The sequence below is a fragment of the Haliotis rubra genome, unplaced genomic scaffold (assembly GCF_003918875.1).
Source record: "Haliotis rubra isolate DU_JTF1 unplaced genomic scaffold, ASM391887v1 Scf56, whole genome shotgun sequence".
Lineage (NCBI taxonomy): Eukaryota > Metazoa > Mollusca > Gastropoda > Lepetellida > Haliotidae > Haliotis > Haliotis rubra.
In genome coordinates, this window is record NW_025767257.1 from 2,954,717 (window position 1) to 2,979,828 (window position 25,112).

Sequence of the window (25,112 nt, forward strand, 5' to 3'; positions counted from 1 at the left end):
TAGTGGTAGTTGTAGTAGTGGTTATAATGGTATTTGTAGTGTTTGTAAAGGTAGTGTCAGCTGTGTTGTAGTGGTAGTTGTAGTAGTGGTTATAATGGTAGTTGTAGTGTTTGTAAAGGTAGTGTCAGCTGTGTTTGTAGTGGTAGTTGTAGTAGTGGTTATAATGGTAGTTGTAGTGTTTGTAAAGGTAGTGTCAGCTGTGTTGTAGTGGTAGTTGTCGTAGTGGTTATAATGGTAGCTGTAGTGTTTGTAAAGGTAGTGTCAGCTGTGTTGTAGTGGTAGTTGTAGTAGTGGTTATAATGGTAGTTTGTAGTATTTGTAAAAGGTAGTGTCAGCTGTGTTGTAGTGGTAGTTGTCGTAGTGGTTATAATGGTAGTTGTAGTGTTTGTAAAAGGTAGTGTCAGCTGTGTTTGTAGTGGTAGTTGTAGTAGTGGTTATAATGGTATTTGTAGTGTTTGTAAAAAGGTAGTGTCAGCTGTGTTGTAGTGGTAGTTGTCGTAGTGGTTATAATGGTAGTTGTAGTGTTTGTAAATGTAGTGTCAGCTGTGTTGTAGTGGTAGTTGTAGTAGTAGTGGTTATAATGGTAGTTGTAGTGTTTGTAAAGGTAGTGTCAGCTGTGTTTGTAGTGGTAGTTGTAGTAGTGGTTATAATGGTATTTGTAGTGTTTGTAAAGGTAGTGTCAGCTGTGTTGTAGTGGTAGTTGTAGTAGTGGTTATAATGGTATTTGTAGTGTTTGTAAAGGTAGTGTCAGCTGTGTTGTAGTGGTAGTTGTAGTAGTGGTTATAATGGTAGTTGTAGTGTTTGTAAAGGTAGTGTCAGCTGTGTTTGTAGTGGTAGTTGTAGTAGTGGTTATAATGGTAGTTGTAGTGTTTGTAAAAGAGTAGTGTCAGCTGTGTTGTAGTGGTAGTTGTCGTAGTGGTTATAATGGTAGCTGTAGTGTTTGTAAAGGTACTGTCAGCTGTGTTGTAGTGGTAGTTGTAGTAGTGGTTATAATGGTAGTTGTAGTATTTGTAAAGGTAGTGTCAGCTGTGTTGTAGTGGTAGTTGTCGTAGTGGTTATAATGGTAGTTGTAGTGTTTGTAAAGGTAGTGTCAGCTGTGTTTGTAGTGGTAGTTGTAGTAGTGGTTATAATGGTATTTGTAGTGTTTGTAAAGGTAGTGTCAGCTGTGTTGTAGTGGTAGTTGTCGTAGTGGTTATAATGGTAGTTGTAGTGTTTGTAAATGTAGTGTCAGCTGTGTGTTGTAGTGGTAGTTGTAGTAGTGGTTATAATGGTAGTTGTAGTGTTTGTAAAGGTAGTGTCAGCTGTGTTTGTAGTGGTAGTTGTAGTAGTGGTTATAATGGTAGTTGTAGTGTTTGTAAAGGTAGTGTCAGCTGTGTTTGTAGTGGTAGTTGTAGTAGTGGTTATAATGGTATTTGTAGTGTTTGTAAAAAAGGTAGTGTCAGCTGTGTTGTAGTGGTAGTTGTAGTAGTGGTTATAAAAGGTAGTTGTAGTGTTTGTAAAGGTAGTGTCAGCTGTGTTGTAGTGGTAGTTGTAGTAGTGGTTATAATGGTAGTTGTAGTGTTTGTAAGAGGTAAGTGTCAGCTGTGTTGTAGTGGTAGTTGTAGTAGTGGTTATAATGGTATTTGTAGTGTTTGTAAAGGTAGTGTCAGCTGTGTTGTAGTGGTAGTTGTAGTAGTGGTTATAATGGTATTTGTAGTGTTTGTAAAGGTAGAGTCAGCTGTGTTGTAGTGGTAGTTGTAGTAGTGGTTATAATGGTATTTGTAGTGTTTGTAAAGAGTAGTGTCAGCTGTGTTGTAGTGGTAGTTGTAGTAGTGGTTATAATGGTATTTGTAGTGTTTGTAAAAGGTAGTGTCAGCTGTGTTTGTAGTGGTAGTTGTAGTAGTGGTTATAATGGTAGTTGTAGTGTTTGTAAAGGTAGTGTCAGCTGTGTTGTAGTGGTAGTTGTAGTAGTGGTTATAATGGTAGTTGTAGTGTTTGTAAAAGGTACTGTCAGCTGTGTTTGTAGTGGTAGTTGTAGCAGTGGTTATAATGGTAGTTGTAGTATTTGTAAAGGTAGTGTCAGCTGTGTTGTAGTGGTAGTTGTCGTAGTGGTTATAATGGTAGTTGTAGTGTTTGTAAAGGTAGTGTCAGCTGTGTTTGTAGTGGTAGTTGTAGTAGTGGTTATAATGAGTAGTTGTAGTGTTTGTAAAGGTAGTGTCAGCTGTGTTGTAGTGGTAGTTGTCGTAGTGGTTATAATGGTAGTTGTAGTGTTTGTAAATGTAGTGTCAGCTGTGTTGTAGTGGTAGTTGTAGTAGTGGTTATAATGGTAGTTGTAGTGTTTGTAAAAGGTAGTGTCAGTTGTGTTTGTAGTGGTAGTTGTAGTAGTGGTTTTAATGGTAGTTGTAGTGTTTGTAAAGGTAGTGTCAGCTGTGTTTGTAGTGGTAGTTGTAGTAGTGGTTATAATGAAATTATTTGTAGTGTTTGTAAAAGGTACTGTCAGCTGTGTTGTAGTGGTAGTTGTAGTAGTGGTTATAAAGGTAGTTGTAGTGTTTGTAAAAGGTAGTGTCAGCTGTGTTGTAGTGGTAGTTGTAGTAGTGGTTATAATGGTAGTTGTAGTGTTTGTAAAAGGTAGTGTCAGCTGTGTTTGTAGTGGTAGTTGTAGTAGTGGTTATAATGGTAGTTGTAGTGTTTGTAAAGGTAGTGTCAGCTGTGTTTGTAGTGGTAGTTGTAGTAGTGGTTATAATGGTAGTTGTAGTGTTTGTAAAGGTAGTGTCAGCTGTGTTTGTAGTGGTAGTTGTAGTAGTGGTTATAATGGTAGTTGTAGTGTTTGTAAAGGTAGTGTCAGCTGTGTTGTAGTGGTAGTTGTAGTAGTGGTTATAATGGTAGTTGTAGTGTTTGTAAAGGTAGTGTCAGCTGTGTTTGTAGTGGTAGTTGTAGTAGTGGTTATAATGGTAGTTGTAGTGTTTGTAAAGGTAGTGTCAGCTGTGTTTGTAGTGGTAGTTGTAGTAGTGGTTATAATGGTAGCTGTAGTGTTTGTAAAAGGTAGTGTCAGCTGTGTTGTAGTGGTAGTTGTAGTAGTGGTTATAATGGTATTTGTAGTGTTTGTAAAGGTAGTGTCAGCTGTGTTGTAGTGGTAGTTGTAGTAGTGGTTATAATGCTAGTTGTAGTGTTTGTAAAGGTAGTGTCAGCTGTGTTGTAGTGGTAGTTGTAGTAGTGGTTATAATGGTAGTTGTAGTGTTTGTAAAGGTAGTGTCAGCTGTGTTTGTAGTGGTAGTTGTCGTAGTAGTTATAATGGTAGTTGTAGTGTTTGTAAAGGTAGTGTCAGCTGTGTGTTGTAGTGGTAGTTGTAGTAGTGGTTATAATGGTAGTTGTAGTGTTTGTAAAGGTAGTGTCAGCTGTGTTGTAGTGGTAGTTGTAGTAGTGGTTATAATGGTAGTTGTAGTGTTTGTAAAGGTAGTGTCAGCTGTGTTTGTAGAGGTAGTTGTTGTAGTGGTTGTAGTTGTTGTAGTAATAATCATAGTGGTAGTTGCAGTAGCGGATTTAGTGGTAGTTGTAGTGTTTGTAGTGGTAGTTTCAGCTGTGTTTGTAGTGGTAGTTGTAGTGGCAGTTGCAGTGGTGATAGTTGTAGTAGTGGTTGTAGTGGTAGTAGTAGTAGTATTGGTAGTTACAGTAGTGGTTGCAGTGCTGTAACACAAGGGGTTTTCCATTATGTTCACCATCTTCTTATGCAGTCTTGAATATAGACAAGCCTTATCTTCACCATGCAGCGCAGAGTGCCTATGATGAAACCCGAGAACAGTTGCCTCTGCAGCAACTACTGCACTCTGAATTTCTGAGTAACTCTTTCCATCAAACAGTCTCAGTCTGGCCTGTTTCAAAGCAGTTTTTAAACCTGTGACATCACGTGACATATGTTATATTTGGGATTACACTTTCTTAGTAAGTACAGATTCTAGTACTTTTGTTGGGTTGAGTTCCACCGGGATTCGAACCCACACCCTCAGAGTCAGGCACCTAAACGCCAGCATAAAGTCAGCCGCCTAACCCGCTCAGCCACCGCGGCTTCAACATAAATGGAAGTCGGACAACTGGTAGTCTAGACTGCGGACTTTGTGTACCCCTCTGATAAGTGTAAACTGTGTCATCACAATTTTTTACGCTAAACATTTTCTAAAACAGTTATGGATGACTATTGTTTGAATATTGAACAAATGTTCCACGGTATGCTTATAGCTGTATAGCGAGTAGCTGGCTACAGTCCAAGGCTGTCACCTACTACGAGTATGCAGTACAGTGGGACAAAGGAATGGAACTGATAAACGCCCCTATCCTGTTGCCGGAAGCGGATCCTGTGCTAGGTCTGATAGTCTCAGGTCACCTGATCATGTGTCAGATAGAAGGGCGTTATGGCTATAGAATAACCATCCTCCTACACTCGTCGTAACTGATTGTATTCAATATACAGTCATATATTGGTGTATTTGTTTCTACATTTAAAGCACACTACTTGGCGAAATGAAAACATTCGTGACGCTGGTTATTTTATACATACATCCTATCTGTCCAAACAAACATCCCTCAATCGTGCCTAGTCTGAGAATATATATGCTTTTGACAGACACAAAAAGTTCCATTTCGGGAGATGGAAGATCCTGAAAGGAAGACTAGATTTGCTTCATTTGGGGTTTCGCATTACAGAAAGGGCTGGGCGGAATATAGATTTGTTTGGGGACTGTCAGACAAACTAAAGCTACCTCTGCGATCATTCGCGCTCTATTCGCGCTCTGTTCGCGACCGAGGTGACGCTTGTTGTGACTGGCAGATACATGTATATAGTGTATGTTGGCCTGTGAGGTTCTCAGGGTGAATCTGAGCATGGCTGTCCAAAGCGTGTGCTCCATGTGCATTGCTGACATCCAATCGCGATGTGCAGCGTTGTCTACACCAACACAAGTACATGCCACGCCATTTATACAGCCTTTGAAGAAACGTTTGTGTTGTCTGAACGTTTGCTGCCACAGAATACCACCTACTGGTTACGCGTAAAAGGTTCTTCTGTCATACATGTACTTACATACTTAATGTCTGGGGGGTTTAATCGTCATCTCGATAAGTATGGAGCTCCAGTGGCTGAAGCTACTTGAACTAAAACGACTGCTAACAAGCATGAATCATTTGTAATGAATGAATGAATGTGTAATGCATCGAAAATTGATAAATATTTTTTTCTGCTCGATAACATGTCGACTGACACGCGACAAAGGTTAAGTGTCGCAAACAAAATTTGGGTGTGAAACACAGAAACTTTGTCAAAAGCATCGTTTGACAATCTGTTTTAAAATATAGGATGTTTTTCTTGTACGTCATCACAGATATTCAAACATATATTCGTCTCTTACACTGTAAGCTTTCTTTATTTAATATTGTTTGCGAGAATTATACACATGTGTATGTATTTTTTATGACCCCATTCGTTCAGATTATGCGAAAACTTGGTTTCAAAGTTATTCGCCATGTTGGTTTAAATTACCACTATGAAAATGCTGTCACGTGAATGGCTGATTTCAGTTTGATGACTCGGGGTACTTTACGCACGTTCACTAAAAGACTACATTGTATGCAGGTTTTAGGACAACGGCTGCAGGTCGGAAACTTCCACCCGTCGCCCAGTATCTTCACCAAAATATGCAACAGTGAATGACAGTTTTGATTCTGTTTCCAGGATCGCAGAATCCAAGAATTATTTGATCCAGGGACAGCTGCCCTCGGCGTTCCGGTAGGGCAATGCTCAACTCATGCTCAACTCATGTTTGTACAACGTCAATACAATTAGTATCATACAACGAACCTAACCACTTGTATTTCAGAATGGCCATGACAGTGTCAGCTGAGCACGTCCAAGGTACTTGATACCATGGATCACACCGGCCCGTGGAATATATACGTACCTGATAGCATTAAATGTTGATGGATGGACAATGAACAGTGCACAACCCTGTGCACTTATAAAAAGAACCCACGAATCCGTTGGTAAATGACCAGATGGTGGTCCCATGAATGCATGCAAACGCCTAGTTACTACAAAGTACTGTGACTAGTGCCCCACTCCACACAGCTGTTAATGGGTACCTCGTAAGGATGAAGAGATAGACTTTTACCGCTTGATACTGTATTGATAATAATGGTCCACATTTATAGCGCCATTCCAGAATATCTTGCTCAAAGCACTATTTTTATTACCCCGGATAGCCCAGGCTTCTGTGAGTCGCTAAAAGGTTAAGAGTCACATGACTTATCCTACCGGGTACCCATTTTCTGATGGGTGAACAGAGGCACATTTAAACAAACTCACTTGCCTAAGGTGAGACCACAGGTATCACATTCGCTTCGTTGTGGGGCAGGACTGTAGTCCTAGAAACTCTCAGGAGTCAAGCTGGCAAACACGGTCACCCGTCCAAGTACTCTCCGCCCCAACGTTGCTAAATTTCAACTGATTTGTGACCTGAGCTCTTCGCACAAAACCACATACCACCAGATAGACTTTTACCACTTAAAATGACTTTATTAAAATTAATGCTGTTTCACACCAAAGTCAATAATATATACTGACGGAAACAAATAACGGAACTTATGAAAGTGCAAGCTTTGTATTGCACTGTGAGTGGAAATCTGTGAATAGATAAAGGGACACTGCCATGAATGGTGTACCTTGATTGTTTGCCTTAGTATATCTCATAAGCATGTTTGTTTATCTGTGAACAGAGAGCGTAGGCACCATGGGGTTTGGGATGTAGTCAGTTAGCACTATTCCTGTATACCGGGGCATTGGCTCGCTTGTAGATGATCAGACTTTACAATTGACAATGGATGACAGCATGGGTACCGATTCAGACTATCAGACAGATCACATCACAAATCGCGCTCCTGATCCTCATTCAAGATCCGGGCGGTGGGGTAGCCTAAAAGTGGTTAAAGCGTTAACTCCGTTGGACATCCACGGACTCTCCACGGCCCTACCACTTAGTGTGAACCACGACATGACTTTTCCATTAGTTTGTGAAGGGACAGTTAGTCCCCTTTGTTTACTTGCTAGCTTACGATTGTCGTAGTGAAAATGACGGTTTCAGTGATCCTCAAAAGTTTATGGATGACTTAGAAGCCATATAGTATGGATTATTGATTTTAGAGTATTATAACAACCTTGGACATCAGATCAGGTTTCATTCAAAAGTGATTTCAAGTTTAGAACAGGCATCCCCTTTGTCCACATGTTTATCGTGGATTTTGAAAAATATTTGCAAATGGATTTATGGCATTGAGCACCATTGGGAGGCGCAGGTAGGCGCAGAAAATTGACTGTCGGTGACAGGAGGCGGCTTGGTATTCTTGTTTCTAAAACAAACGAAGGAGTTTAGAAAACTTAAGGCTGGATATGATTGATAGAGGAACTGTGGCTGTCTGTAAGGAGACAATTAGAACTGAGCTGCATGCAATGGGTTGGCAGAAAAGTCGAGGAATTCCATCACCGATCATGAAACCTGAACAAAAGGAGCGAAGGTTGAACTGGTGCTTACAGCATAGAAATATTAACTGGGACAATGTGATTTTCTCAGATGAAAGTTCTGTGTGGCTGTTTCCTAATACACTGAAATTCTGGACCAAACAAACTCAAAACCTTTGTATCAGCGCCCAAAGTACAGTCCGAAATATAACGTGTGGGGTGGCATATCTGTGTTAGGGGCAACGCCCCTCTGTGTATTTGAAGGGAATATGAACAGTGAGCGGTACACAGATATTCTCGAGGGACATTTACTTCCATCTGCTCACGTGTTCTATGGAAATGTTTGGATTTTCCAGCAGGACAACGGCCCAAAACATCGTTCAAAGCATTCACAGGCCTGGCGTTGGACCCAAAATATGACATTATTAGATTGGCCAAGCTATAGCCCTGACCTAAATCCAATAGAAAATGTTTGGGGACTTATGAAGGAAAGTGTCAATAAGAAAAATCTGACAAATATTGCTGAAATGAAAGAAGAGGTGGTCCGATATTGGGACAGCATGGACCACGACTTTCTAACTTCTTTGATCAGTAGTATGCCCCGCCGCATTGAAGCCTGCATTGCTGCCCATGGTGACAAAATACTAACTGTTCACCTGTCTTTGAATCTGGAGTTATGTTCTGCTAATATTCACATTTAATACGTGAGTAATGAGTGAAACAAATATAAAGAATTACAATCTTAATTTCTCAATAATTTCTGGTTGTACTGTATGTCAGCCCAATAACATTGTGATACAATAGAGGCAGCATTTGCGACGTTTTGACTTGGTCGGTTCCTAGATATGGTTTACAAATAGAAGAAAGTACCTCTTCACTATAGCCAGTAATATAATGCAGACTATGAAGAGAGTTTTACATTCAATTTCAAGTTCAAAGAAACTCGTGTACAATGTACATGCAGGTCAAGTTGTTCAGAGCAGTACACATTGTACCCATGTTGGGAATCGAACCCAGGCCTTCGGAGTGACGAACGGAAGCTCTAGCCACTAAGCCATCCCATCGACACTTCAGTGCAGGACAGAAAGTTAGAAATATTTCCTGCAGTTCTTTAACTGTATTTGGATGTGGTATTTGCGTAAGCTGTTGAACATTGTTTGTCTTAATCCTCGGAGCGTGTCAACAACGTAATTTAAAGCCGACTCATGGTGAAGGAATTGCACTCATCTGTTTTATTTCCAGAGGACAACGCCGCATTCCTGGGCCTGTATTTGTTTGTCCTGTGTGTTTGTTAATACAGACGTCCCTGATAAACAATCATTGTTAACAAAGGACAAGAAAATTACTCACTCTATCTGTGTGACAGTGGTCTGTAAATAATCGAGTCTAGACTACTCAATCCAGCGATTGTCGTCATGAGTATCGATCTGTGTAATTGGGATACGATGACATGTGTCAACCAAGTCCCACGAGCCTGACTACCCTGTCCAATTTGTCCTAGGTGGCATTTGTCCTAGGTAGCATTTGTCCCGGTGGCTTTTTTCCTGCTCCCCCTATTTTTAGCCATTTACAACAAGCATGGGTTGTCATGTGATGGTCAATTTTACCCCGTCCTTAAATGAATGACACTCATGTCATGTCGTTTGTAAAAACAGTATCTGATGGCTTGAACAAAGTTATAGTGACGAAAAACTGTTCTCTTGTAGAGTTTAATGTGTGCGTGCGTACGTGACATAATTTTAATTTGAAAATATCACAGATAAATTCGGAAAAAACTATGCAGCAAATTAGGTTCAGCACGAATGTTCATATCGTAGGTTTTCAGATGGTATGAAGTCAAGGAAACGGAGGACATGTTAGTACGACATTTGAAGATGTTACCCTGAACTCCCTGGAAAACGTTGTGGAGATGATTGACAATGACCGAAGTGAAACAATGTATTGGACGACAGAGGTTATAAGTTCATACTGAAGACACATGGTGAGGATGCATTGACAACAAATGTTTCTTAGTTAATGTAGTAGCCCTAACCGTCATCTACGACACTGCAGCGGTCAGGTCTTCATGCCTCACATAAACATTGGTACTTTAGGTAACAAGCATGCCACAGCACATGTGAGAGAACAGGCCGTCACTTGGGCGAGGAAGCCTTTTGCGGCAGCAGATTTTCAAATATAAGACTTGATACGCAAATAATAGTGTACAGTGGCAGTGGTTTTAAGCCCCTTTTAGCAATATTCCAGCAACATCGCGGCGGGGGACACCAGAAATGGGCTTCACACATTGTACCCATGTGGGGAATCGAACCCGGGCTTTAGGCGTGACGAGCGAACCACTAGGCCACCCCACCGCCCCTTGCCCTTTGAGGGTCATGCATCGTCAGATATACCCTGACTAATCAAGGTCATGTGTCCAAAACGCACAGAGAAAACACAGCCATAAAATATTTCTAGTAACGTAGAAACTACTTGGCCATGGCAAATAGACACTGTAGGTATATTTCACCAAACAAACATCGTCCTTATACAACAAATACCTAGTGTGTAATGTACTGGACCAAGTGAGCAGTGCATGTTTGCCGGTGTCCAGTTGGAATATTGCTAAAAGCGGCGTCAAACTAAACTCACTCACTCACTCTATGGAGCACGTAAATAAAAGCAACAAAATCCGTTTAACGACCACAAGAGCACTTCCATGGGTGTATTACTTCACCCACATGATAATACCTTAACATTACACAATGATGATCTAAGTATGTGTCGACCATCCCATCCACCCATGCAACACTGTATTGTACCACACATTTCCCTTGCTATTCAACCGGGGTGTTATCTATGCTGCTGCCTCAATATCTCTAATCCAGCAAAATATGTATGCGCAAATGCATATTATATACTGAACGGCAAAAGAAACGTCGTAATATTGGAAATGAAATTTAAACATCAACGGAGTATTTGAACCTATTGTTTTTTAAATATACACCGGAAGTCAAATTTGAGGAAAACATTAATCGTGGTCGTATAGCCTGTATTGCCCAATAAAGTATTGTTTGTGGAAAGGGAAGAGTTCGCACAAACACAACATTGAAATCGAGATGCACGTCATGCATGCATTCAGGCCTAAATTGCCGGCTTGAATGGCAATCGTTCACTTATTTTCTACAGCTATGTAGTATGTATTTATCTTCATTATGGTGATATGAAGTATTTCAAGGTGTTTATTAATTTGTCATTTGTATTTAAATTTGAAACTATTTACTGCATTGTAGTCGAATTTGAACGTAGTTTGGCCAAGAATAGATGTTAATTCAAGTAGTCTAAATGAAGAAAATATTCATTGACGCTTTCAAATACGCTACACATTTCGTGGATGGATGTTTTCAGTCGTGCTATACCAGTCACAATATCTATTCAAACCACACAGCTGCAACACAGTATATTGGAATGTAGGTACGAATATACATAATTTTCAAATATATAGTCTGCGACTGTTCACATTAATCCCTAAAACGTTTTACTTGAGAGACGTACATACATAAATATTCTTGCAACTGCAACGAACACCAATGTTAATCAATATAAAAGGTCGGCAATTTTCGGTGAGGGATCATTTGAGAGGCGAGCCGACTGAGGTGTGTCAATGTGTGTGTTGTCATCCAACGTTTTGACGACGTGATAGAGGTGGAAGCGTGCTGACTGGCGAAACAGATAAAGTAAGTACTTTGCGGGTGGGGTGTGTTAGTGGTGAAAGCCTTAGTTTGTCACACCTTAGACCCGGGTTCGAATCCCCACATGGGTATAATGTATTAACTCCATTTCTGATGTCCCCAGAATATTGCTGGAATTCTGCTAGAATGCTCAGTAGGATGATTACACGCAGGGAAATGGCTGGCGTTAACCACTTCCAACACCAGCATCATTGTTTGTCATTGGAATACCTGTTGAAATGGCCACACACCAGCAGCAGCATACGGAAACGAGATCATAAAGAGCATAAAATTTACGCTCTGAACAGGGTAGCCATGCGGATATGCTGAGAACGTCCAACATGGCCTGTGTGTAATTCCCTGGTCAAACCAGAGGACATACACTTTATGTTCATTGTTAGGAATAGATAACAAGTTTCAAAACTAAGCATACTACAAGTGTAATCACTGGTTATAGCGGTCAAAATAAATGGTCTCTGTGTCTGGCTTAACGGTTCTGAATTATGAGTGAGTGAGTGAGTGAGTGAGTTTATTTCTACGTCGTTTTAAGCAACATTCCAGCAATATGGTGAAAGACAACAGAAATTAGCTTCACACATCGTACCCATCTGGGGAATGGTGACGCTCTAACCAATAGGCTACCCTTCCACCCCTGTGAATTATGAACTTCAAAAGCACAAGTATGGCTATCATGGATCATTTTACAGATTTTAAATGTTTCGGAAGCTTTGTTTTGCCGTCAATTAATTTTCTGTAGAATATATATTTTTGAAAATCTTTTACAAGTTAGACGCGTGCGCTGGTATAGATTAGACCTTTTTGTTCATATTGAGATATCTAGTTCTTCTTGTCTGGTGTTGCCAAATTTCAGACAGGGAAGACTTTACACTTAACTAACTGGTTACAGTTACTCTGTCAGCCTATGATCTGTTCTTACCTTTTACTCCTATAGTGTGCACTTTACACCTCATGGAATGTTACAGCTGAGGATCAAGATTGACGTTGTTTTCTGATCACGTCGATTAAAACATTACCGTACTTGAATAGAATATACTGCCATTAAACATGTTATGGTGCGTGATGTGTCTGTACACGACATATAAACCTGTCTATAGGACATAACTGGAATTATATTATGTTATTTTGTGCATAAATGAGTACATGTATCCTTCAGAGCAGAAACTAATGTCCTTTGCTTTCTATGATAGGTGCTCATGAACTGAGAGGAAATATTTTGAAAAATCGTATTTGTTGCTCTTCATTCAACAAACTGCAAATACTCACCAGACATATCAGATAATTTCATGGAAACGAATAAGGGAACTCTGAAAGTACAAGAGTTCCTTTATACTTTTCCAGGTTTCTTCAGAAGGTATGTATTGCACTGTGGGTGAAATTCTGGAAATATATGAAGGAACACTTGTAGTTTTAAGTGTTCCCTTATTCGTTGCTATGAGTATATTGTGGCATGCTATCATATGGCGATTGACTGTATGATTTGTATTGAAATCAAGTATTATATTTTAAGCATAAGACCATATTTAGATTTTTGCAATTCATCGATTTATCGTGCTTACCGATTTTCTATTATTTTGCAAGATGCTGTGGTTAACTGGTTTCCAGGCAGCAGCAGTCTTGGTGCTTTTCATCATACAGTTGGAGTTGGTTCCATGTCAGACTCAGAATGTAGGGAGTTCAAGTAAGTGCAAGATGTTATTCATTATTCAGATATTGCAGCTAGGGTACCAAGCAGGTAGCAGAAGTACCGTAAGTCACCAATGTCCTTGGTGTGGTGGCCTTACGTTTGCTGCGAGTAATATACACAAACAATAAAAACCCTGCCACTGGCGGTAGTGTGTGTTATTATGAAGGCAGATGTGTATCATATTGCTATTATCCAGGTAACACGCACTAGCGGAGAAAAATGGATTGCGGCATCATTTCATTGCATGACGTTCCATGAGCTACTGATAAACTGTAGGAACAGAAGTAAATATCGAGTGTGACCTCGCACGACAGTGACGGCAACACGACGTCTGCTCAAGGACAGGGGAACCTGTTGGAACTCTTCAATCGGATGTCGTCATCATCGACCAACGAGTGCTGGCCCAACTTCTTATATTTTCGCGTCGGTCGCCAAGACCATGTTCAAACAACTATGTAAATGGCACAGGAAATTGAACAGAAAATCCCCTCACAATTATTAACAATAATGTCTCCAGTTTCTAATTTTGTGAAGTATATGAAAATATCTTTTCCATTTGCCAATACCATGTGGATTAGAATACATGTCTTGTTGATTCATGCTATCCCTTACGTTTTTGCAAAGTATATATATTATTACTTACTCTTATGACTATATGCCCGCTTTGATTGTTGAACAGATCATAGCCAGGTACTGATACTTGGAGCCGGGGCATCAGGCTTGGCGGCGGCAAAGACTCTGGGAGAAAGAAACATCAGCGACTTCAGGATACTGGAAGGATCGAACAGAACTGGTGGAAGGGTCAAATCTGTCCAATTTGGTGGCAAGACTGTAGAGGAAGGAGCAACCTGGATGATAGGTAAAGAAGGCACCCCTCTGTGGGATGTTATCCAGAAGTACAACGTGTCGGGGAAAAAGTCAGATTTTGACAGTGTTTTAATCAGAACCTTCAACGGAGACAATGCCACGGACACAGAAGGGGAAGACGCATGGACCAAATTAGAATCAGCACAAATGACTTTAACCGAGATCTTCAAAAGATTTGAAGACAAGAAAGCGGCGGACATGTCACTTCGAGCCTGTCTGGACATTGGAGGATGGTCCTCACGTACGCCTGTGGAAAAAGTTGTAGAGATATTTGACTACGACTTTGAATATGGAGGAACCCCTGGAGTGACTTCCTGTAACAGTGTCGGTATAAATACAGATGCCGTCGACGATCTGTACTATGTTATGGACGAAAGAGGTTTTGAGTTCATACTTAAGACATACGCTGAAGATGCATTATTACCCAATGATCAGCGACTACATCTGAATGAAGTCGTCACAGACATCACCTACAACGACACTACAGTGACAGTTACCACCCAGAACGGGAATGTCTTCACGGCAGACGTTGTCATCGTTACTTTCAGTATTGGAGTCCTGAAAAGTGGCTCTGTGACCTTCAGCCCACCACTCCCAGACTGGAAGATCGACAATCTGTTTCGAGTCAGGTTAGAAAACTATCTCAGTGTATATCTCAAATTCCCTAACACCTCATCTAGGTTCTGGGACAACACCGAATACATCCTGTACGCTGATGAAAGACGAGGCGTCTTTCCAGTCTGGCAGAACCTAGAGGCTGAAGGACTGTTTCCCAATGGAACCAATATTCTCCAGATGGTGACACAAGGGGAAGATGCGGACAGAGTGTCGGAACTGACTGATGCAGAAATCACAGCTGAGGTGATGGCCATCCTCCGGCGTGTCTACACCAACGTTGACGACCCGGAAGATGTATTCATCACCAACTGGAAGACTAATCCGTTGTACAGGGGATCCTTTTGCAACATGGAACCACTGGCATTCAACTCTGTGATCTTTGAAGCCATACGGGCTCCTGTTGGGAACGTTTTCTTTGCAGGGGAAGCTTATGACAGGGAGTTCTCCTGCTATGCAACTGGAGCAACGAGGAGCGGAATCTACACTGCAGATAAAGTGGTTGCATATCTCTCCACTGGCCATTCTGGAATGAAACAAGCTGATGTGAAATCAATTATTGGTTTACTCTTACTGTTTGTAATAACAAGCATGTAAATCGATATATCAAGACTATACGTCTGCCCATAGCCTAATTAAATCTATCTAAATCTAAGCATGCAGCATCTTATTCGTGTCTTATGTTTGCTCTGCCAAGATATAGGAAATGCTGGTTGCATGAAAAAAATGTATTTTTGTAATATAAATGACAGTTTGTACTGAATAATTTCCATGATACGTACGAACATTAGCCATAACATTAACGGAAGAGTTTGGTACATAGGTTTACTCAACAAGGGAAATACTTTGTCTGCTTTCCTCAAATGAAAAAAGATGTTTGACTGATGTGTCAAATTGGGAAAGTTTTTCTCTACCCCTATGTCGAATTGTGTCCATGGACTGGGTTTCGAATCCCGATTTGCGCCCATTATGGTTCAAGGTTTGTCCATACTGGTGCTCATGGCTTCGACCTACATTCAAGACATGTCTACTTGAGGGTGAAACGGTATACCGCGGTATTAGTAGCACAGCGGTATTTTGCCTTCGGTTCGGTATACCGTAATGCAATCCAAAATTCGGTATTTTCGGTTTACGTACCGTCATTTCTATCAAGTCAAAAATGACAGTTTTGTTCATTCAAAATAACAGAGATTATGGTTATTTCTTTCGATGTTATCAAACAATGTAAGGTTTGCCTCTTGTTGTCAATTTGCTGCATTATGATCATATCTCATATATCGAACCGAAACGGAGCGAACCGAAGGCATTGCACCGCAATACGGAGCGTACCGTTTCACCCCTAATGTCTACCTGGGGCTTCCCTCCCGCAATTTACTTGACACTCCGTGACATAAATGGAATACCTTCCAATGTGGAGAACCACGTGAAGATCCGGGTTAGAATTGATCTTCAGTAACCCATGCTTGTCGTAAGAGGCGACTAACGGGATTTGGTGGTCAGGCTCGCTGACTTGGTTGACACATGTCATCGTATCCCAATTGCGTATAGATCGATGCTCATGCTGTTGATCACTGGATTGTCTGGTCCAGGCTCGATTATTTACAGAACGCCACTATATAGCTGGAATATTGCTGAGTGCGGCGTAACACTAAACTCACTCACTTCAATGTGGAGAACATACTCAACAACGCACAATCAAATAAAACGTTTTTCTGTGATTTGTTGGCCCGCATTTTGAAATCAATTATTTTGAAAAAGAAATACCCGGGGAGGAGGCTTCGCGCAGAAGACTTCCCAAATACAAAATAACTCAGGGTTGGGTTGATTGACTGATTTGTATCGTTGATCATGCTATCAACCACCGGTATGTCACCCCCAACCTCAGTTATCTACAGAATTATATAGGAAGAACAGTTGCCGGAACCATATACTTAACATGTGCAAGCATCATTTCAGTGTTCTCACCAGACCACTGGTTACCTGATTTGAGATGCGTGTAAAAGACCATTCATTTCTCCTGTGTTTCCTCCCGCCGTGATATTGCTGGAATATTGCTAAAAGCGGCGTAAAACTAAACTCACACTCCTGTGTTTCCCTGGTTGGAATATGTACTAGGTTACGATTCCCTTGTAGTTTAGGAGCGGTGGCCTAATGGTAAAAGCGTCCACTCGTCACGCTGAATATACGGGTTCGATTCCCCACTTGATACAATGTGTGATGCCTATTTCTGCTGTTCCCTGTCGTGATATAGCCAGAATATTGCTAAGTTGCTAAAACCATACTCACTGACTCACCCTGCCAGTTTAAGTAAAGGATAATCTAGATAACAGTTTCCGAAAGGAAGCAACAACCCAGGGAAATTATTCTATCGGAAGAATTTAACAGGAGGGAATGAATCCTTTTCTAGACAGGGCTCCAGTGAAGTAGATCAAGTTTCACCCATAGATAATCCACGAACAGGGAGGAGGGTGAAACGGATCTAGGCATTCAGGGCGGAGGGTGAAACAGATCTACCCATTCAGTTTCACCCATAGATAATTCACGTACAGGGCGGAGGGTGAATCAGATCTACGCAATCAGTTTCACCCATAGATAATCCACGTACAGGGCGGAGGGTGAAACGGATCTACGCATTCAGGGCGGAGGGTGAAACAGATCTACCCATTCAGTTTCACCCATAGATAATCCCCGTACAGGGCGGAGGGTGAAACAGATCGACGCATTTAGTTTTGACCCATAGATCATCCACGTACAGGGCAGAGGGTGAAACGGATCTACGCATCCAGGGCGGAGGTTGAAAGAGATCTACCCATTCAGTTTCACCCATAGATAATCCACGTACAGGGAGGAGGGTGAAACAGATCCACGCATTCAGGGCGGAGGGTGAAACAGATCTACCCATTCAGTTTCACCCATAGATAATCCACGTACAGGGCGGAGGGTGAAACGGATCTACGCATTCAGGGCGGAGGGTGAAACAGATCTACCCATTCAGTTTCATCCATAGATAATCCACGTACAGGGCGGAGGGTGAATCAGATCTACGCATTCAGTTTCACCCATAGATAATCCACGAACAGGGCGGAGGGTGAAACGTATCTACGCATTCAGGGCGGAGGGTGAAACAGATCTACCCATTCAGTTTCACCCATAGATAATCCACGTACAGGGCGGAGGGTGAATCAGATCTACGCATTCAGTTTCACCCATAGATAATCCACGTACAGGGCGGAGGGTGAAACGGATCTACGCATTCAGGGCGGAGGGTGAAACAGATCTACCCATTCAGTTTCACCCACAGATAAGCCACGCACAGGGCGGAGGGTGAAACAGATCTACGAATTCAGGGCGGAGGGTGAAACAGATCTACCCATTCAGTTTCACCCATAGATAATCCACGTACAGGGCGGAGGGTGAAACAGATCTACGCATTCAGGGCGGAGGGTGAAACAGATCTACCCATTCAGTTTCACCCATAGATAATCCACGTACAGGGCGGAGGGTGAAACGGATCTACGCATTCAGGGCGGAGGGTGAAACAGATCTATCCATTCAGTTTCACCCATAGATAATCCTCGTACAGGACGGATGGTAAAACAGATCTACGCATTCAGGGCGGAGGGTGAAACAGATCTACCCATTCAGTTTCACCCATAGATCATCTCTGTACAGTGCAGAGGGTGAAGAAGGTAGAGCAAGTTTCACCCATAGATAATCCTCGTACAGGACGGAGGGTGAAACAGATCTACGCATTCAGTTTCACCCATAGATCATCTCTGTACAGTGCAGAGGGTGAAGTAGAGCAAGTTTCACCCATAGATAATCCTCGTACAGGACGGAGGGTGAAACAGATCTACGCATTCAGTTTCACCCATAGATCATCTCTGTACAGTGCAGAGGGTGAAGTAGAGCAAGTTTCACCCATAGATAATCCACGTACAGGGAGGAGGGTGAAACAGATCTACGCATTCAGGGCGGAGGGTGAAACAGATCTACCCATTCAGTTTCACCCATAGATAATCCACGTACAGGGAGGAGGGTGAAACGGATCTACGCATTCAGGGCGGAGGGTGAAACAGATCTACGCATTCAGTTTCACCCATAGATAATCCACGTACAGGGCGGAGGGTGAAACGTATCTACGCATTCAGGGCGGAAGGTGAAACAGATCTACCCATTCAGTTTCGACCATAGATAATCCCCGTACAGGGCGGAGGGTGAAACAGATCTACCCATTCAGTTTCACCCATAGATAATCCACGTACAGGGCGGAGGGTGAAACGGATCTACGCATTCAGGGCGGAGGGTGAAACAGATCTACCCATTCAGTTTCACCCATAGATAATCCACGTACAGGGCGGAGGGTGAAACGGATCTACGCATTCAGGGCGGAGGGTGAAACAGATCTACCCATTCAGTTTCACCCATAGATAATCCACGTACAGGGCGGAGGGTGAAACGGATCTACGCATTCAGGGCGGAGGGTGAAACAGATCTACGCATTCAGTTTCACCCATAGATAATCCACGTACAGGGCGGAGGGTGAAACAGATCTACGCATTCAGGGCGGAGGGTGAAACAGATCTACCCATTCAGTTTCACCCATAGATAATCCACGTACAGGGCGGAGGGTGAAACAGATCTACGCATTCAGTTTCACCCATAGATAATCCACGTACAGGGCGGAGGGTGAATCAGATCTACGCATTCAGTTTCACCCATAGATAATCTACGTACAGGACGGAGGGTAAAACAGATCTACGCATTCAGGGCGGAGGGTGAAACAGATCTACCCATTCAGTTTCACCCATAGATAATCTACGTACAGGGCGGAGGGTGAAACAGATCTACGCATTCAGTTTCACCCATAGATAATCTACGTACAGGGAGGGCGGAGGGTGAAACAGATCTACGCATTCAGTTTCACCCAGGGTTTAGATAATCTACGTACAGGGCAGAGGGTGAAACAGATCTAGCATTCAGTTTCACCCATAGATAATCTACGTACAGGGAGGAGGGTGCATTCCAGATCTACGCATTCAGGACAGGAGAGGGGGAGGTGAAACAGATCTACCCATTCAGTTTCACCCATATATAATCCACGTACAGGGAGGAGGGTGAAACAGATCTACGCATTCAGGGCGGAGGGTGAAACAGATCTACCCATTCAGTTTCACCCATAGATAATCCACGTACAGGGAGGAGGGTGAAACAGATCTACGCATTCAGGGCGGAGGGTGAAACAGATCTACCCATTCAGTTTCACCCATAGATAATCCACGTACAGGGCGGAGGGTGAAACAGATCTACGCATTCAGTTTCACCCATAGATAATCCACGTACAGGGCGGAGGGTGAAACAGATCTACGCATTCAGGGCGGAGGGTGAAACAGATCTACCCATTCAGTTTCACCCATAGATAATCCACGTACAGGGCGGAGGGTGAATCAGATCTACGCATTCAGTTTCACCCATAGATAATCCACGTACAGGGCGGAGGGTGAAACGGATCTACGCATTCAGGGCGGAGGGTGAAACAGATCTACCCATTCAGTTTCACCCATAGATAATCCACGTACAGGGCGGAGGGTGAAACAGATCTACGCATTCAGGGCGGAGGGTGAAACAGATCTACCCATTCAGTTTCACCCATAGATAATCTACGTACAGGGAGGAGGGTGAAACAGATCTACGCATTCAGGGCGGAGGGTGAAACAGATCTACCCATTCAGTTTCACCCATAGATAATCTACGTACAGGGCGGAGGGTGAAACAGATCTACGCATTCAGGGCAGGGGAGGGTGAAACAGATCTACGCATTCAGGGCGGAGGGTGAAACAGATCTACCCATTCAGTTTCACCCATAGATAATCCACGTACAGGGCGGAGGGTGAAACAGATCTACCCATTCAGTTTCACCCATAGATAATACACGTACAGGGCGGAGGGTGAAACAGATCTACCCATTCAGTTTCACCCATAGATAATCTACGTACAGGACGGATGGTAAAACAGATCTACGCATTCAGGGCGGAGGGTGAAACAGATCTACCCATTCAGTTTCACCCATAGATAATCTCTGTACAGGAGGGTGAAACAGATCTACGCATTCAGTTTCACCCATAGATAATCTACGTACAGGGGCGGAGGGTGAAACAGATCTACGCATTCAGTTTCACCCATAGATCATCTCTGTACAGTACAGAGGGTGGGTGAAACAGAGCAAGTTTCACCCATAGATAATACCCCAGTTTCACCCGTACAGGACGGAGGGTGAAACAGATCTACGCATTCAGGGCGGAGACGGGTGAAACAGATCTAGAGCATTCAGTTTCACCCATAGATAATCCACGTACAGGGGAGGAGGGTGAAACAGATCTACGCATTCAGGGCGGAGGGTGAAACAGATCTACCCATTCAGTTTCACCCATAGATAATCCTACGTACAGGGAGGAGGTGAAACGGATCTACGCATTCAAGGGCGGAGGGTGAAACAGATCTACCCATTCAGTTTCACCCATAGATAATCTACACGTACAGGGCGGAGGGTGAAACAGATCTACGCATTCAGTTTCACCCATAGATAATCCACGTACAGGGCGGAGGGTGAAACAGATCTACGCATTCAGGGCGGAGGGTGAAACAGATCTACCCATTCAGTTTCACCCATAGATAATCCACGTACAGGGCGGAGGGTGAAACAGATCTACCCATTCAGTTTCACCCATAGATAATCCACGTACAGGGAGGAGGGTGAAACGGATCTACGCATTCAGGGCGGAGGGTGAAACAGATCTATGCATTCAGTTTCACCCATAGATAATCCACGTACAGGGCGGAGGGTGAAACAGATCTACGCATTCAGGGCGGAGGGTGAAACAGATCTACCCATTCAGTTTCACCCATAGATAATCTACGTACAGGGGAGGAGGGTGAAACAGATCTACGCATTCAGGGCGGAGGGTGAAACAGATCTACCCATTCAGTTTCACCCATAGATAATCCACGTACAGGGCGGAGGGGTGGATCTACGCATTCAGGGCGGAGGGTGAAACAGATCTACCCATTCAGTTTCACCCATAGATAATCCTCGTACAGGACGGATGGTGAAACAGATCTACGCATTCAGGGCGGAGGGTGAAACAGATCTACCCATTCAGTTTCACCCATAGATCATCTCTGTACAGTGCAGAGGGTGAAACAGATCTACCCATTCAGTTTCACCCATAGATAATCCTCGTACAGGACGGAGGGTGAAACAGATCTACGCATTCAGTTTCACCCATAGATCATCTCTGTACAGTGCAGAGGGTGAAGTAGAGCAAGTTTCACCCATAGATAATCCTCGTACAGGACGGAGGGTGAAACAGATCTACGCATTCAGTTTCACCCATAGATCATCTCTGTACAGTGCAGAGGGTGAAGTAGAGCAAGTTTCACCCATACATAATCCACGTACAGGGAGGAGGGTGAAACGATTCTACGCATTCAGGGCGGAGGGTGAAAAAGATCTACCCATTCAGTTTCACCCATAGATCATCCACGTACAGGGAGGAGAGTGAAACGGATCTACGCATTCTGGGCGGAGGGTGAAACAGATCTACCCATTCAGTTTCACCCATAGATAATCCACGTACAGGGCGGAGGGTGAAACGGATCTACGCATTCAGGGCGGAGGGTGAAACAGATCTACCCATTCAGTTTCACCCATAGATAATCCACGTACAGGGCGGAGGGTGAAACAGATCTACGCATTCAGGGCGGAAGGTGAAACAGATCTACCCATTCAGTTTCACCCATAGATAATCCACGTACAGGGCGGAGGGTGAAACAGATCTACGCATTCAGTTTCACCCATAGATAATCCACGTACAGGGCGGAGGGTGAAACAGATCTACGCATTCAGGGCGGAGGGTGAAACAGATCTACCCATTCAGTTTCACCCATAGATAATCCACGTACAGGGCGGAGGGTGAAACAGATCTATGCATTCAGTTTCACCCATAGATAATCCACGTACAGGGCGGAGGGTGAAACGGATCTACGCATTCAGGGCGGAGGGTGAAACAGATCTACCCATTCAGTTTCACCCATAGATAATCCATGTACAGGGCGGAGGGTGAAACGGATCTACGCATTCAGGGCGGAGGGTGAAACAGATCTACCCATTCAGTTTCACCCTTAGATAATCCACGTACAGGGCGGAGGGTGAAACAGATCTAAGCATTCTGGGCGGAGGGTGAAACAGATCTACGCATTCAGTTTCACCCATAGATAATCCTCGTACAGGACGGATGGTAAAACAGATCTACGCATTCAGGGCGGAGGGTGAAAGAGATCTACCCATTCAGTTTCACCCATAGATCATCTCTGTACAGTGCAGAGGGTGAAGTAGAGCAAGTTTCACCCATAGATAATCCTCGTACAGGATTGAGGGTGAAACAGATCTACGCATTCAGTTTCACCCATAGATCATCTCTGTACAGTGCAGAGGGTGAAGTAGAGCAAGTTTCACCCATAGATAATCCTCGTACAGGACGGAGGGTGAAACAGATCTACGCATTCAGTTTCACCCATAGATCATCTCTGTACAGTGCAGAGGGTGAAGTAGAGCAAGTTTCACCCATATATAATCCACATACAGGGCGGAGGGTGAAACAGATCTACGCATTCAGGGCGGAGGGTGAAAAAGATCTACCCATTCAGTTTCACCCATAGATCATCCTTGTACAGGGAGGAGGGTGAAACGGATTTACGCATTCTGGGCGGAGGGTGAAACAGATCTACGCATTCAGTTTCACCCATAGATCATCTCTGTACAGTGCAGAGGGTGAAGTAGAGCAAGTTTCACCCATAGATAATCCTCGTACAGGACGGAGGGGGAAACAGATCTACGCATTCAGTTTCACCCATAGATCATCTCTGTACAGTGCAGAGGGTGAAGTAGGGCAAGTTTCACCCATAGATAATCCACGTACAGGGCAGAGGGTGAAACAGATCTATGCATTCAGGGCGGAGGGTGAAACAGATCTACCCATTCAGTTTCACCCATAGATAATCCACGTACAGGGCAGAGGGTGAAAAGGATCTACGCATTCAGGGTGGAGGGTGAAACAGATCTACCCATTCAGTTTCACCCATAGATAATCCCCGTACAGGGCGGAGGGTGAAACAGATCTATGCATTCAGTTTCACCCATAGTTTATCCACTTACAGGGCGGAGGGTGAAACTGATCTACGCATTCAGGGCGGAGGGTGAAACAGATCTACCCATTCAGTTTCACCCATAGATAATCCACGTACAGGGCGGAGGGTGAAACAGATCTACACATTCAGTTTCACCCATAGATAATCCACGTACAGGGCGGAGGGTGAGACGGATGTACGCATTCAGGGCGGAGGGTGAAACAGATCTACCCATTCAGTTTCACCCATAGATAATCTACGCGTACAGGACGGATGGTGAAACAGATCTACGCATTCAGGGTGGAGGGTGAAACAGATCTACCCATTCAGTTTCACCCATAGATGATAATCTCTGTACAGTGAAACAGAGGGTGAATTCAGTTTCATCCATAGATAATCCCTCTTACAGCATTGAGGGTGAAACAGATCTACATTCATTCAGTTTCACCCATAGATCATCTCTGTACAGTGCAGAGGGTGAAACAGATCAAGTTTCAGTTTCACCCATAGATAATCCACGCACAGGGCGGAGGGTGAAACAGATCTACGCATTCAGGGAGGAGGGTGAAACAGATCTACATTCCATTCAGTTTCACCCATAGATAATCCACCCATAGATGAAATCCTCATTACAGGCGGAGGGAAACAGGAGGGTGAAACAGGATCTACGCATTCAGGGCGGAGGGTGAAACAGATTCACGATTCAGTTTCACCCATAGATAATCATCTCTGTACAGTGCAGAGGGTGAAGATAGAGCAAGTTTCACCCATAGATAATCCTCATACAGGACGGAGGGTGAAACAGATCTACGCATTCAGTTTCACCCATAGATCATCTCTGTACAGTGCAGAGGGTGAAGTAGAGCAAGTTTCACCCATATATAATCCACGTACAGGGCGGAGGGTGAAACAGATCTACGCATTCAGGGCGGAGGGTGAAACAGATCTACCCATTCAGTTTCACCCATAGATAATCCACGTATAGGGCGGAGGGTGAAACGGATCTACGCATTCAGGGCAGGGGAAACAGATCTACCCATTCAGTTTCACCCATAGATAATCTACTGCACAGTAGAGAGGTGAAACAGGGTGAAACAGATGAAACACATTCAGTTTCACCCATAGATCATCTCCATGGAGGACGGATGGTAAAACAGATCTACCCATTCAGTTTCACCCATAGATCATCTCCGTGGAGGACGGATGGTAAAACAGATGTACACATCCAGTTTCACCCATAGATCATCTCCGTAGAGGACGGATGGTAAAACAGATGTACACATCCAGTTTCACCCATAGATCAGAGGAGGACGGATGGTAAAACAGATGTACACATCCAGTTTCACCTATAGCTTGTCTTCGTACAGGATGGAGGGCAAAGCAGATTTCACCCCTAGATCCAGTTTCACCTGTAGATCATCCCTGTATATGGCAGATGGTGAACAAGAGCGACAGGTCCACGATTTCATGTACTAATCTCCCCTGTAAGATCCACCATCTTCAATTCTATTTTATGGTCTGACAAAAATATAATTTATCAAAATTATCTCCC

At 43.3% G+C, this 25,112-nt stretch overlaps 1 protein-coding gene across 1 annotated transcript; it reads left to right on the forward strand.

Moving 5' to 3' along the window:
* Positions 1-12,786: 12,786 nt before the first annotated feature.
* On the forward strand, positions 12,787-14,971 carry LOC124253991 (polyamine oxidase 7-like). The gene is made up of 2 exons (XM_046687845.1): positions 12,787-12,886; positions 13,572-14,971. The coding sequence occupies exons 1-2, from the start codon at positions 12,787-12,789 to the stop codon at positions 14,969-14,971; spliced, it is 1,500 nt and encodes a 499-aa protein (XP_046543801.1).
* The last annotated feature ends 10,141 nt before the right edge of the window (positions 14,972-25,112 follow it).

What these genes read in the sequence shown, in the direction of transcription:
- LOC124253991 (XM_046687845.1), top strand. Translation starts at nt 12,787, where the DNA reads ATGCTGTGGTTAACTGGTTTCCAGGCAGCAGCAGTCTTGGTGCTTTTC. An exon ending in TCAGAATGTAGGGAGTTCAA is followed by an intron (nt 12,887 to 13,571) that starts GTAAGTGCAAGA and finishes ATTGTTGAACAG; the next exon opens with ATCATAGCCAGGTACTGATA.